At 46.0% G+C, this 13,437-nt stretch overlaps 1 protein-coding gene across 8 annotated transcripts in view; it reads right to left on the bottom strand.

The window, feature by feature from the left end:
* Nucleotides 1-13,437, bottom strand: part of TUT7 (terminal uridylyl transferase 7) — a 575,072-nt gene that overhangs the window by 392,314 nt on the left and 169,321 nt on the right. For all 8 annotated transcript variants that reach the window (XM_029617137.1, XM_029617096.1, XM_029617130.1 and 5 more), the window contains one exon: nucleotides 7,446-7,497. In XM_029617137.1, the coding sequence (XP_029472997.1) occupies nucleotides 7,446-7,497 (52 nt within the window). The remainder of the gene's footprint in view (nucleotides 1-7,445; nucleotides 7,498-13,437) is intronic.

Raw genomic sequence — 13,437 nt, 5'->3', positions numbered from 1 at the left:
AACGAAAATTAGCAGGTAAGGAATAATTTTCTTTTCCCTGTACGTACCAGGATCAGTCCAGACGGTGGGTTGTACCAAAGCTTCCCTACTCCGGGTGGGCCGAAGACAGCCCTGCTCGAATGACTCTATTGCCGAAGGAACCAAAGACTGGAGCACACACGTCCAAACGATAGTGCCTTGCAAAAGTATGGAGTGACTTCCAAATGGCCGCTCTGCAGATCTCCTGCGTGGACACCGACGTGCTTTCCGCCCAAGACGCGGCCTGGGACGAAGGGAGTGTGCCTTAACCCCCAGTGGTGGAGGCCGGCCAGCCCCGAGATAAGCGGAAGAAATCGCTCCCTTCAGCCATTTGGCGATAGTGGCCTTGGATGCCATATGGCCCTTCTTAGGTCCTGACCAGAGAACAAACAGATGATCCAAAAGCCGGAACTCATTGGTGGACTCCAAATAACGCATCAAGCATCGCTTGACATCCAGACTACGAAGCTCCCTGGACTCGCCGTGGAAAAGGAAGGCAATTCCACCGACTGATTGAGATGAAAGCAGAAACTACCTTAAGGAGAAACGAAGGTACCATGCGCAAGGAGACCTCCTCCTCCGTAAAATGGAGGTATGGCTCCCGACAAGACAACGCTTGTAGTTCAGAAATGCGACGCGCCGAGCTGTTCGCCACGAGAAAAAGGGTCTTAAATGTGAGATCCTTGAGGGTGGCCGCCCGAAGGGGCTCGAAAGGTGAGCCACTGAGGACGCGGAGGACCAAGTTGAGACTCCAAGAAGGACAAGGTGTCCTAGATGGTGGCCTCAGATGTTGTACCCCCCTGAGAAAACGCAGTATGTCCGGGTGGAAAGAGAGTAACGAATCACGCCCGTCATGAAGAAAAGCTCCTAAAGCCGCCACCTGCACCCTGATGGAATTATATGCGAGTCCCAAGTCCAGCCCGTCCTGTAGGAATGAAAGAATCTGAGGTACCGAGGCGTGAGCCGGAGGAATGGTACGTGACGCGCACCAAGTCTCAAAAACCTTCCAAACCCGCACATACGTAACGGAAGTGTACGTCTTAAGGGCCCATAAGAGTGTAGAAATCACCGCCTCCGGATAGCCACAGCGCCTCAACTTACGCCTCTCAAAAGCCAAGCCGCAAGACAGAAGCGATCTGCCTCCTCGAAAAACGCGCGGAGCCGTCGCCAATCCAAAGGGCAGAGCTCGAAACTGAAAATGCTGACCCAGAACCTTGAAGCGCAGAAAATGTTGATAATCCCTGTGGATCGGGATGTGAAGATAGGTGAGATCCAGGGAAGCGAGGAACTCCCCTTGATGAACCAATACCGAGCGGAAGGTTTCCATGCGGAAGCGGGGAACCCGGAGAGACCGGTTGACGGTCTTGAGATCCAGGATGGGGCGGAAGGTACCTTCCTTCTTGGGTACCACAAAATAGATGGAATAATGCCCCCGACCCAGTTCGAAGGCAGATACCGGCACTATCGCCCCCAGGGAGAGGAGGTGGTCGAGGGTCTGCCGCACAGCCCTTCGCTTGAGGAGGGACCCATATGGGGAGAAGAGGAACCTGTCCCTGGGCGCGTGGGCAAAATCCAATACGTAGCCGCGTTTTAGGATATCCAGGACCCATTGATCCGATGTAATCCGGACCCACTCTACGTAGAAGAGAGCAAGCCGGCCCCCTATCCGAGGAGTCGGCCCGGGGGTCGGCCTGGCATCATTGTGTTGATTTAGAAGCGGTGCTCGACCCTTGGCCCTCCTTACCGGGCCTGCGCCCTCGAAAGGACCGGTTCCAGGTATGAGAGCGAGACGAAGGAGCCCGAGGCGATTGCTGCTGTCTTGCAGACCGGGACCGGCACTGATTCCGGGTCCGGTTCCTGGAGAAACTGAACGACCTTGCGGAGCGAGGCCTATCCTCCGGGAGCTTGTGCACTGCATTCTCATTGAGGGACTTGATGATTTGATCCAGATCTTCTCCGAAAAGGAACTTGCCCTTAAATGGAAGCGACCCTAGCCGGGTCTTAGACGAGGCATCCGCTGACCAGTTGCGGAGCCACAGAAAGCGACGGGTCGAGACCACCGCCACCACTGACCGGGCCAGGACCCGGAGGAGGTCATACAGGGCGTCTGCACCATAGGCCACCACGGCCTCCAATCTGTCCGCCTGCTGCGCCTCGGCTGCTGGTAAGTCCTGCGAAGTGAGAAGTGTTGTACCCAACGCAGTCCTGCTCGCTGTGCTAAGGAACTACAGATGGCTGCTCTCATCCCAAGCGCCGAGACCTCGAAGACCCTCTTAAGGTAGACCTCCAGCTTCCTGACCTGCAGGTCCTTCAACACCGTGCCACCCGTCACCGGAATGGTCGTACGCTTTGTGACCATTGAGACCATTGAATCCACGGCCAGGACCTTTATCAGCTCCAGGAACTCCACCAGGAGCGGATAGAGCTTCTCCATCACCCTACTGACCCTAAGCGTAGCCTCCGGGGTGTCCCACTCCCTAGAGATCAATTGTAAGAAGGTAGGATGCGTAGGGAAGGCCTTAGCCATGGGCCGAAGGCCTGCAAGAAGCGGATCCCCTTTCCTGACCTTGGGATCCAGTGCGATCGGATCCGGAGGAGCATCGATGTCCATCTCCTGCAGGATATGGGGAATCAGGTCATTCAGTTCTTCCGACTGAAAAATATGAAGCACCCTCGGATCGTCACTGTCCACCTGGGACGCCAAGGTGGGGTCATCCCCGGCTGGATATGGGAGAGGTTCCTCCTCCGGCGTGTGTAAACCCCGCGTAGACCCCGCCGGGTCATGAGAGGGATCCTGCCGCTCGCCCGCTGGCTGACCACTGTCCTGTGGGGAGGGCCCCCCTAGCGGAAAGACCGTGCGCGCCAATTTGGAGGGAGGAGGCCCCATGGCAGGGGCGGTGCAAGGGGATTTGGCACCCTAGGCGAGCCTTCTCCCTTGCGCCCCCCCCGTTGCGCCTCCACCCCCCGGTCTCGATTCCTACCTCATTCTCGATCACGCCGGCTGACTGTGTGGCTTTCTGGGTTGCGAGCAGGTTAGGCACTGCTTGCGGCCCGCCAAATCTCCACTCCTCTTTGATTCCGCTTGCGGCTCCATATGGCTTGTACCCAATGGCGGATCAAGGTTCTCCAGCACCCGAGGGCTAATCCATGTGTGTGCCTCTTCAGCATCCCCCCCTTAATCCTTCTTGTACTAATGCTTAAGGTCACAGAAAATCTGTGGTGTCTCTAAACAGAAGAATTGGGGGGGGGGGGGGGGGGGGAGGAGCCAAAATTATATTTCTTCATCACACCCACCTCTATAGCATGGATCCTGCTTTAAAATTGGTTATAAAAAAAAAAGTGTTAATAAAAAAGTCCAAAGGGTCTTCTGCGTAATTTATAAAAGCTGGCCAGTTTCACACTATAAAATTATTTGATAGCCTCATTCAACTAATTCTATATGGCTATGAGAGTGAAGTCTGGAATATATAGGAAGGGACAGAATGTCAATATAAATCCTGCACCCCCAGTTCTGTAACTCTGTGCATCCACTGAAATTCCCCCAAACAATGGAGCTTGGATGTTTCCCTTACAGCTCATCATACTAAAAGATATTTTCAAATTCTGGTGTCACCTCACAGTAACAGCAGCACAAACACCTTCCACTGCCAGGCACATTGTGAACTAACACAAAACCCCGCAAAAAAGACACTCAAAATCTATACTGCAATCCCATCGTAACATAACAGTAATAATACCAAGGACTCAAATAACAATAACCCTACCTGTGAAAAAGCAAGGGTAAATATTACACTGTGTCCTAGAATACCAATGCATCACCTACTGAGGAAACAAAACAAACCCGATTGCTATAGATCCCTATACAGACACTACATGCTAGCAGAATCTCTCATCACAGTCACATACACATAGCAGAGACAGACCCTCACCAAATACAGAATACAAAATAAAGGAGCACAAATTAGAAAAAACTGAAATGGAAACCCCAAGAAGCCAGACTATGTGTATTAATAATGGAAAAACAAAACCACCATTCCTCATAAAACAATAAAATTAAACATAAAGCATCAGTTATAACAGTAAAACCATACTAATAAAAGAATATTTTAAAACTACTGATAAATAGAATTTCTATTAATTAAAATCATATACATTTTTTACAATTTCCTAAACACCAATAAAATATTTCAAAACAGCACATATATCAAATAACACACAATAATTAAAACTAATAAGGATTTTAAAAAGCCCCTGCTGTCCATACATGGGAGCTCTTGATTTCCATTCACCCTGATATTGTCGAGGATTAGGAGGTTATCCTCTCTCTCTCTCACACATACTCACATGTCCATTCTCTCTCACACATACACTGTCACATACATACACATACATGCTCTTATACCCACCATAACCTCTCGCTCTCACAGACACTGACACACTCTCAGGCTGTAAGACACTCTCTCCCCCAACACACACTCCCCCCCCCACACACACACTCTTACGCCCCTGGATTTTCTCATACACACATGCTCTCACTCTCACTGGCTCCCTCACATACACACAAACACACACACCCAGGCAAGGTCCCAATCATTCTCACACAAACACACACACCCAGGCAAGCTCACAATCATTCTCACACAAACACACACCCACAGGCAAGCTCACAGTCATTCTCACACTGACCCCCAGGTAGGCTCCCATTCATTTTCACACCACTCCCTCCCCATCCCCCAGGCAGGCACCAATTCATTCTCACACACACACACACACACATATACCACACACAGGCAGGCACCTATTCTCACACATACAAACCCCAGAAAGACATTCATTCATTCTCATACACAGACACACCCTCAGGCAGGCCCCCATGCACACACATACACCCCTAGGCAGACTCCCATTCATACACATGCACACACTAAAGGCAGAGACCCCCTCTCTTTCTTTTGCCAGCAACCTCAGAGCCTCTCTCATTCCTCTGCTGCCACTGTCACTGCTGCTGCGTGGCTATTGGAGAGGCACTGATTGCTGCTACTGGCACTGAAGCCCATTCTGCTGCCTCCTCTCTGCAGGCCCCGTGGGCTTCCACTTCCTCCATGCTGATCTCCTACATTGTGAGATCCGCATAGAGAAAAGTGCTACTCTTGCACATTACCAAAGATTACATGTGCCAATCAGTAAAAAGTAATTTATTTTTTTTACTTTGCTGTCTGATCTTAGTTTTCTAATCGGTTGGTCACAGGATTTTTTTTCCCACCTTTCCTATTTTTTTTTTTTTTTTGCCAATTCCTTTTATATTGTCTTTTTTTCTATTTCTTTTCTCTCCATCTGTCTTCTTCCCTCAAACACAAGGTCAGGTTCTCATTCTCACATGCATTCTCTCTCTCTCTCTCACACACACACAGGCTCTCACTCATAGAATCATTCATACACAGTCTCTCACTGGCACATGCTGTGTCTCTCACACACCACACAGGCTCTCTCTCACTCCCACATGCTGTCTTGCTCAAACACAGGCCCTCACTGTCACATGTTTTAACTCATACAATCATTCATACACACAGGCTCTCACTGGCACATGCTGTCTGACTCATACACACAGAGGCTCTCACATGCTGTCTCTGCAAACATTCAGGTCCTCACTCCCACACACACTCTCTCAACTCATTTCATACACGCACACACACACCCTCTACAGACCCTCAGCCTCTCTCTCTCACCTCTGGGCCTCCTCTTCACGGGTCGCCGCAGGATGGGCTCTGCAGCAGCCCTGGTCTTCTCGGGCCGCCCGCAATGTGGGATTCGCGGCGGCCCGTAAGCGCTGCTCCTCTTCTGCACGTGGCTGATGCTCCTCCTCCCTTCGGCATGCAGCTGATTCTCCTCCTCTGCCCGCGGCTGATTCTCCTCCTCCTTCCGGCACGCGGCTGATGCTCCTCCTCCTTCAGGCACGCAGCTGATGCTCCTCCTCCTTCAGGCACGCAGCTGATGCTCCTCCTCCTTCCTGCCCGCGCGGCTCCGGCAACATTTTTCTTCCGGGTCTGCGGGGGCAGGAAGGAGGAGGAGTATTTGCAAGCTTAGAGCGACCTTTTTTTCGGGCCGATCTTCAGCAGCCGTATGAGCCTTCTTATCGGCCACCAGCAGCTCGGCGCCCCCTAATGCTAGGCGCCCTAGGCGATCGCCTAGTGGTTCCACCAGCCCTGCCCCATGGGAAAACCCAGGGGCAGACTGCTGCTCTGGAGAAAAGTCCTATGCATGAGGACCACGAATTCCGAGGAAAATGCAGGCACCCCCGGGGGAGGGCCAGCCGGGGTCTCCCCCTCCGAAAGGCTCTGCTCCTGTGCCCCAAAAGGCGCTAGAACCGGCGGAGCCGCTGTGGTCGGGCCCCCTGTCTCCTGATCTGACATGCCAGCATCGTCATCCGAAAACAAGATGGCCGCCGTTCCCGCGCTCAGCAGGAACGGGGCCTGCCGCTTGCGAGCCGCGCGGTCCTCCCCGCGGGCTCCTGTGCCATCTCCCGGACTAGAGCTGTCTTCCCCCACAGGGAGACAGCTCGCGCAAAGTCCCTCGCGCAACAGCCGGCTCTCCTGTCGGCCACAGCCCGAACAAGCCGCTGCATGCGGCATCACAAGGCCCGGGGAGAGACAGGAGCAACTAACAGCGGCAGGAATCCCTGCGTCCGCCAGGCCAAGCGTGCGACCGACCCCCCCGACCGCCCCGAAGGAGCCTCTGAGTAATCTGGCCTCCCAGTGGCTAGTGGCCCCGGGGAATAGTGCGTAATAACAGTAACGGGGGGAGGGGGGGGGGGGGAGAGATCAGCACCACTGATATGCACCCCCGCAAACCGGCGCAAATCCAAAGGACCGGCGAGTGTATCTGAAAGGAACCTTAACCAAAAATAAAAGCCAACACTTACCCTGACCGGCCCAGAAGGACAGAGAGAAGGGACAACAGGAGGGAAAAGACAAGAAACAGACTGCCCACAAGTTCCCCCTGCTCCCTCAGCAACAGCTTACTCAGCTGCCCTGTTTTATCGTATATCTTTTTTTTATTTATTTATTTATTTGATGAGTTTTATATACCGTTATTCGGTTGAGCCATCATAACTTGATCCCTCACAGAAAGAACAAGATCTAGAAGTCTAAGCTCCTGTGCTGGGGACTACCAGTCCCCTGCTCACATCTGCTAGAGTCAGAAGATACTGAAGATTGAGCTAAGGGAGGTGAGGTTATATAGGACCTCCCCCCGAGCTTTTTGTTCTGACTCCATCTGCTGGACGGGGGACATAACCCACTGTCTGGACTGATCCTGGTACGTACAGGGAATATGAGGTTCTGAATAATTTAATTGAACCATATGCTGACAGCTAGAGTTCTGAATACACACAAGAAAACAGAAAAGGAATTGCACTTTTAATATCTTACCACTATTTTTCAGACTTTCTTGAACAAGCAAAAGAACATCTGGTTGAGATATCTGTGAAATAAAATCCAAATGCATTAGCCACACCAAAAAAAGGAAAGTTAAGTTTATTATGTTGCTGATCAAAACTACTTCATTCAAACCATGTTCCCTCACATTAAACCTTCAACACTCAAATATCACCTATATCAAAATATTTAAAACCCAATCATAGCCCTCCCCCCTATCCAATTTTTAAACCCCACTAATTCTCTAATCACCCTACCACTTACCTCCGATCTCTGTTAAAACACCTTCTCCCCAAAATCTACTCACAAATCATGTTGGAGGTTTCAGGTGGTAGAAATTTAATGTAATATTTGGGGTAGTTGATGATTTAAGATCTGTGGTTTATGGGTTATATGTGATAAGGTTAATTATATGTTAATTAAATGTTAATTGAATATATTCTGATGGGTATATTTTGATGAGATGAGTTTTGTATTATATTTTATTTATTTATTTGGTTTTCTATACCGAGGTTCAATTAGACATATCACACCGGTTTACAGAGTAGCAGAGGATTCTATAAGAATTAGGCTTCTTATTTTACATTGTAACTTCGTAACATATGTAACAATATAACTTGTAGAGTAAAAATAGGCGGCAATATAAATTATAATATGGATATAATAAGACATATCACACTGACATATGGGGAAACAGAGGATTCTATAAGAATTAGGCTTCTTATTTTACATTGTAGTTTCGTAACATTTGTAGCAACAAACTTGTGTGAGAAGATGGGTATCGAAATAGATTATAATAAGGAACTAATAATAATAATAAGGAACTAATAATGCCGCATACGAAAAGAAAGGGCCATCTAAGAGGTGAGAATGTTGGCTCACCATTAGAGGACCCACGACAGCCACAGATCTCTGGATTCTTTGCAGGTGTACCACTGACGAACCCGGAATGCTTGGTCACTGGGGGAACGGCCCTGGAGCATGAGCCGTCCCCCTTGACCCTGGATATGACCCTAAGCCCCGGATCACCGAGGAAACCAGCTTACCCCGGGAACATCGCAATACCTGGCCCGGCTTCGGTGGAGGAAGGAGCAGCCATGGCAATGGCCTGGGACAAAACTTCTGAAGTCAAGCGGATAGGAGCCATGAGTGCCCGCGAGGTACAGCTGCTGGGGGAAGCAAGCCCAGGAGAAGGAGAAATGGAGAGTCCTGCAATGGCTTCCTCACTGTTGGTTCCAGAAATTGCTGTCCTACCATCAACTTCGGATATCAGGGTGAGTGGGGGAATTGTGGAAGGTGAGGGGATGAAACAGCTGAGAGTGCTCTCAGTTTCCCCATTAATGTCCAAACCTGATGCAATATCCTTGGAAGGGATTTGGACAATGCTCAGTGCTATTGAGAGTTCCATTAAAACATTGTCGGTGGCTACAGTGGAGATTAAAAATCAAGCGATTAAAAATAATAACTTAATATCTACCTTTATGAATAAAATGGAAGAAGTAGATAAACGAATGACATCTATTGAAAACAAGCAAGTTAAATTGATAGAATCTGAATGTAATACTACTAAAAGACTGTAGTCAATAGAAAATGCTTTATGTGCTCACTACAGGATCTTGAATTTTCCTGTAGTGAGATTGATTTCTCCAATGGATTTGTTTAGAGCTTATATGATGCAAGTTCTCAAGATTCTGGAGTCTGCCTTGCCAATTTTCGTAAAGGCTTTTTACCTTCAGCAAAAACCACAAAATGAGGAACAAGAACATTCTTTGGAACTGACAAATATATTAGAAATGTCATCAGAATTGCAGATTAACATGAGAAGACCTATGTTAGTGTTGTATGCCTTTCTTTCTGAAAGAAATCACGTAATGAGTCTGTTCTTTAGGAACAGGCAATCTTCTTTCTATGGTAATCCTGCATGGATATTTCCTGACGTGGTTAAACCTACTCAGGTATGCAGAAAGGAATTCATTAGGCTGCAACCTGAGGTTTTGAAATTGGGAGCTCGTTTTGTCTTGAAATATCCTTGCAAGGCATGCATCAGATATTTGAACATAAATTGTTTTTCTTGACCCTGAGCAATTGAGAACATTCTTAGCAGGACGGTCCCCTGTTATAACTTCCACAGGCCCGGTGTTAAATAGTGTAAGAAGTGGTAGCAACTCGGCGAGTTATCGATTACAAATGTTTGATTTAAATTTATATTGAAAGATATGCTCCTTTCTGCCCCTAATTACCATTTGTTTTTCTTATAATTTAAATGTCACATTATATGGAAATGATATTTACTCTATTGTGTATTATCTTTACCTTATTGACATTGATTTTTTTCTGTATAGGAATGTTTATTCCTGGAAAATTTTCAAAAATTTTGAAAATAAAGAATATTAAAAAAAAAAAAAAAGGATGATACTATTCTGATGCAGACTCCATCCTCCAAAAACTGAAGGGATCCCTGAAGCTCCAAAATACACCTTGCTGGGCAAATAGCTACCAAAAAAACTGTCTTCCAAGTAAGGGCCTTTAAAGACACCCTTCTCAATGGTTCAAAAGAAGGCTTACACAGTGCTGTCAGAACCAAATTAAGATTCCATGGTGAAACTACCCACTGAATTGGCAGACACAATGCTGCACTCCCTTGAGAAACATCACTATGTCCAGGTGTGAGGCCAGTAAAGTCTTATACTCTTTTCTGTATGTAACAGATCAATGCTGAAACTTGCACCTTAGAAAAGCTCAGGGCTAAATCTTTCTGTAAATCCCTTTAAAGACAGGAAAGGATATGCAGAACCAAAGTCTGAAGCAGGGTAAACCCCGCCTCCTGACACCAGGCCTCGAACACCTTCCAAACCCACACATACGACAAGGAAGTTGAAGAATTCCTAACTTGAGGCAAGGCTGAGATGACTTCCACAGAATAACTTTTAACTCTCAGCCTTTTCCTCTCAAAAACCAGGCCACAAAACAAAAGCAATTCTACTGATCCAAGAAAAATCAGACTCTAATGCAGCAGTCCAGGAATATGATCTAGTTTTAGGGGGGCCCTCTAACTTGAGATTTACCAAATTCGCAACCTACAATCGCCTGAGCCACTCCAGAACCACCAGGATCACTCTGCACTGTTGTCATTCTTTACACCTGATTATTTTGCCTATCAGAGGCCAAGAAGGAAAACAAAGCAAGAGCTCGAGGACACAGTTATGAAAGTGCGTCAAGCACTTCTGAACCCGACTCCCATTTTTAAGGTTTATTGTTGATTTATATACCGTTGTCTCAGCATAGCTTTCACAGCAGTTTACATTTCAAATAATTATACAATAAAAATACAATCAATTGTAAGGATAAAATAATAAATATATAATCAAATTACAGTTATAAAATAAAACAAAATTTAAAGAAAAAGTAACTAAAACCTGTTAACTATTAAAATATATAAAATATCTATAAATATTAAACCAATAAAATACTAAAAACATAACCATACGTTTCCAGTATTAATTAAAGGTTTAAAATGAAGCCTCCTATAGGTGTTAAATTTATACGCATGCCTGTTTCTCGTTTTCAGTATAGGCCAAATTAAACAGCCATGTTTTTAGTTCTGCTTTAAATTTACTTTTTTCTTGTTGCATCCTTAGTTGAGCTGGAAGTGTATTCCACAATTTTGCTCCTGCTATTGACAATGCTCTCTCTCTGACCTGACTGAGATGTGCGGATTTAATAGTTGGAATGGATAAAAGTCCTTTATTGGCCGATCTCAAATCTCTCTGTGGTACATGCAGTCGCAGTTCTGCATTCAGCCATTCTGTCCTTTCTCCGTAGATTATATTGTGTATTATACACGCAGCTTTGTAAAGTATTCTGCAACTGATTGGGAGCCAGTGTAATGCAATTAGAGTTGGGGTAATGTGGTCAAATTTCTTCTTTCCTGTCAATATTCTTGCAGCTGTATTCTGAAATACTTGTAACTGTCTGATGGTTGATTGAGGAAGTCCAAGTAGCAAAGCGTTACAATAGTCCAAACTGGCGAACAATAAAGCTTGAAGAACAGATCTAAAATTTTTGACTGAAGAACCACAGAGACTTGGCATTTAGTCTCGTCACCATCAAATCGAAATGGGGAAATCTCTAAGAGATGATCTCTTTGAATGAAGATGTCAAGATAGGCCTCTGTCAGATCTAAAGATGCCAAGGATTCCCCTTTTTGGACCTTCGTGATCACCGCGCACAGAGTTTCCATCCAAAAATGGAGCAGCCGCAAGGACATATTCACCTTCTTTATGTACAAAATGGGTGGATTCGTGCCTTCCTATTTGGGCTCCACAATGTAAATGCAATATCTGCCCCAACCACTCTTTGCATCTGGGACCGGAATTACTCCACCAACAGAAGACGACTATCCAATTTTGATCAAACTGCACTCTTTTTCACCTTTGAGGTGCACAGAGACCATGAAGGCCTTAACCCTCAGATGAGCCAATTCTAAAGTGTAATTGTCCCTTAAGATGAAAATTATCCACTGATCTGTGGTTATCTTGGTCCACTCTTCATAAAAATGGGCCAACCACCCTCCTCTATGTACGCACGGAGAGTGGATCAACTGAATCTCCTTGCGGTCCATTAAGTCCTTCTGAACTGGTGCCTGAACTCTCATGCAAGGTTTTATGGCCCAGCTGAAAGGACTGGGATTTACTCGAGTGCTGCTATTGCAAAAAGGATCCTTGCCTGGACAGTAATACCTGGCCTCGCTGAACTTCTACCTGCTGGGGAAAGTCTTCCAGTTCCCCTTAGACTTATCTTCCAGCAACTTATGAAATGGCGGAATAAGGGCTTAGCCTTTGTTGCCCAGCTTTGGGATGATGAAAGTTATTTAACCTTTAAATGACCTAGTACAGGAATATGACTTGAACCCCAGGGCTCAATACTTTCAACTAAGACAGGCACTGCAGGGGCATTTTGACTTAACGGGGCCCTTAAGCCCCTGACATACAATGGAGACCTTTTTAAGTAACTCAGATGCATCCGCCAAGGTACAGCAATTATTTATCAGAGAATTCTTGTAGGAAAATTTGGCAGAGATACTCCAGTATTTTGATTGTGAAATGGAATGCTGACTTAGGTCTGGATTTGGATTGTAAAATATGAAAAGTTATCTGGACTTCAGTGCATTGTCTAACTATATGTGCCAGGAGGACTGAACTCACAGTTAAACTGCTACACAGAACGCATCACACTCCTCTGCACTACTCTAAATTTCTTCCAGGATGTGGTGAAAATGGTACATATATACACGTGGTGGTATTATCCTGAGATATTATCCTGAGATTCTGGTCACAGATTACGCAGGAAATCTCTAATATCCTTGGTATCCCTGTACATATCATGCCTGTGCAGGGTCTCTTGAGGAGTCCCTGAAAACTATGAAGTTTCATAAATTAGAGGGTCAGATGTTGCTTGCAGCTTGATTTACCATTGCAACTTTTTGGAAGTTTGTCACCCAAATGGATTATTGAAGAGCGCAAGTGCAAGATGTGGTGAATATTGAAAAACTCAGATACAATTTGAAGAACAAAGGATTTAAGTATGAGAGAATTTGAGGAATATATCACTAATTCTATGGACTATCTTCATTCACTTTCCTTTGAATGACAGTATGGGAACAGATGTATTTGGTGCTAGTTTCCCTATTTTTCTTTCTTCTTTTTTTTTTTTTTTTGTTCTTCTCTCTTTTCTTTATCAGTATGCCACCTCTGTGAAGAGATATTTTCTTGTCAATTGTTTATAACTGGAATTTCCTATTGCTTGCTGTGTATTGTTGTTGCATGTCAAAACATTTGTATAAATAAAGAGTTATAAAAAAAAAAAACCTATCTTTTTAAAATGAATCTCAAATTTCAGATCCTGGGAATCCCTAAGGACACACAACTCTCTGCTGAGATAGTGGTCTTCTTAGGAACTGCCGATATCAAAGCATCTACCTTAGGCA

This window comes from Rhinatrema bivittatum, chromosome 1 (genome assembly GCF_901001135.1).
Source record: "Rhinatrema bivittatum chromosome 1, aRhiBiv1.1, whole genome shotgun sequence".
Classification (NCBI taxonomy): Eukaryota; Metazoa; Chordata; class Amphibia; order Gymnophiona; family Rhinatrematidae; genus Rhinatrema; species Rhinatrema bivittatum.
This window is presented reverse-complemented; position numbering and strand designations above follow the sequence as displayed.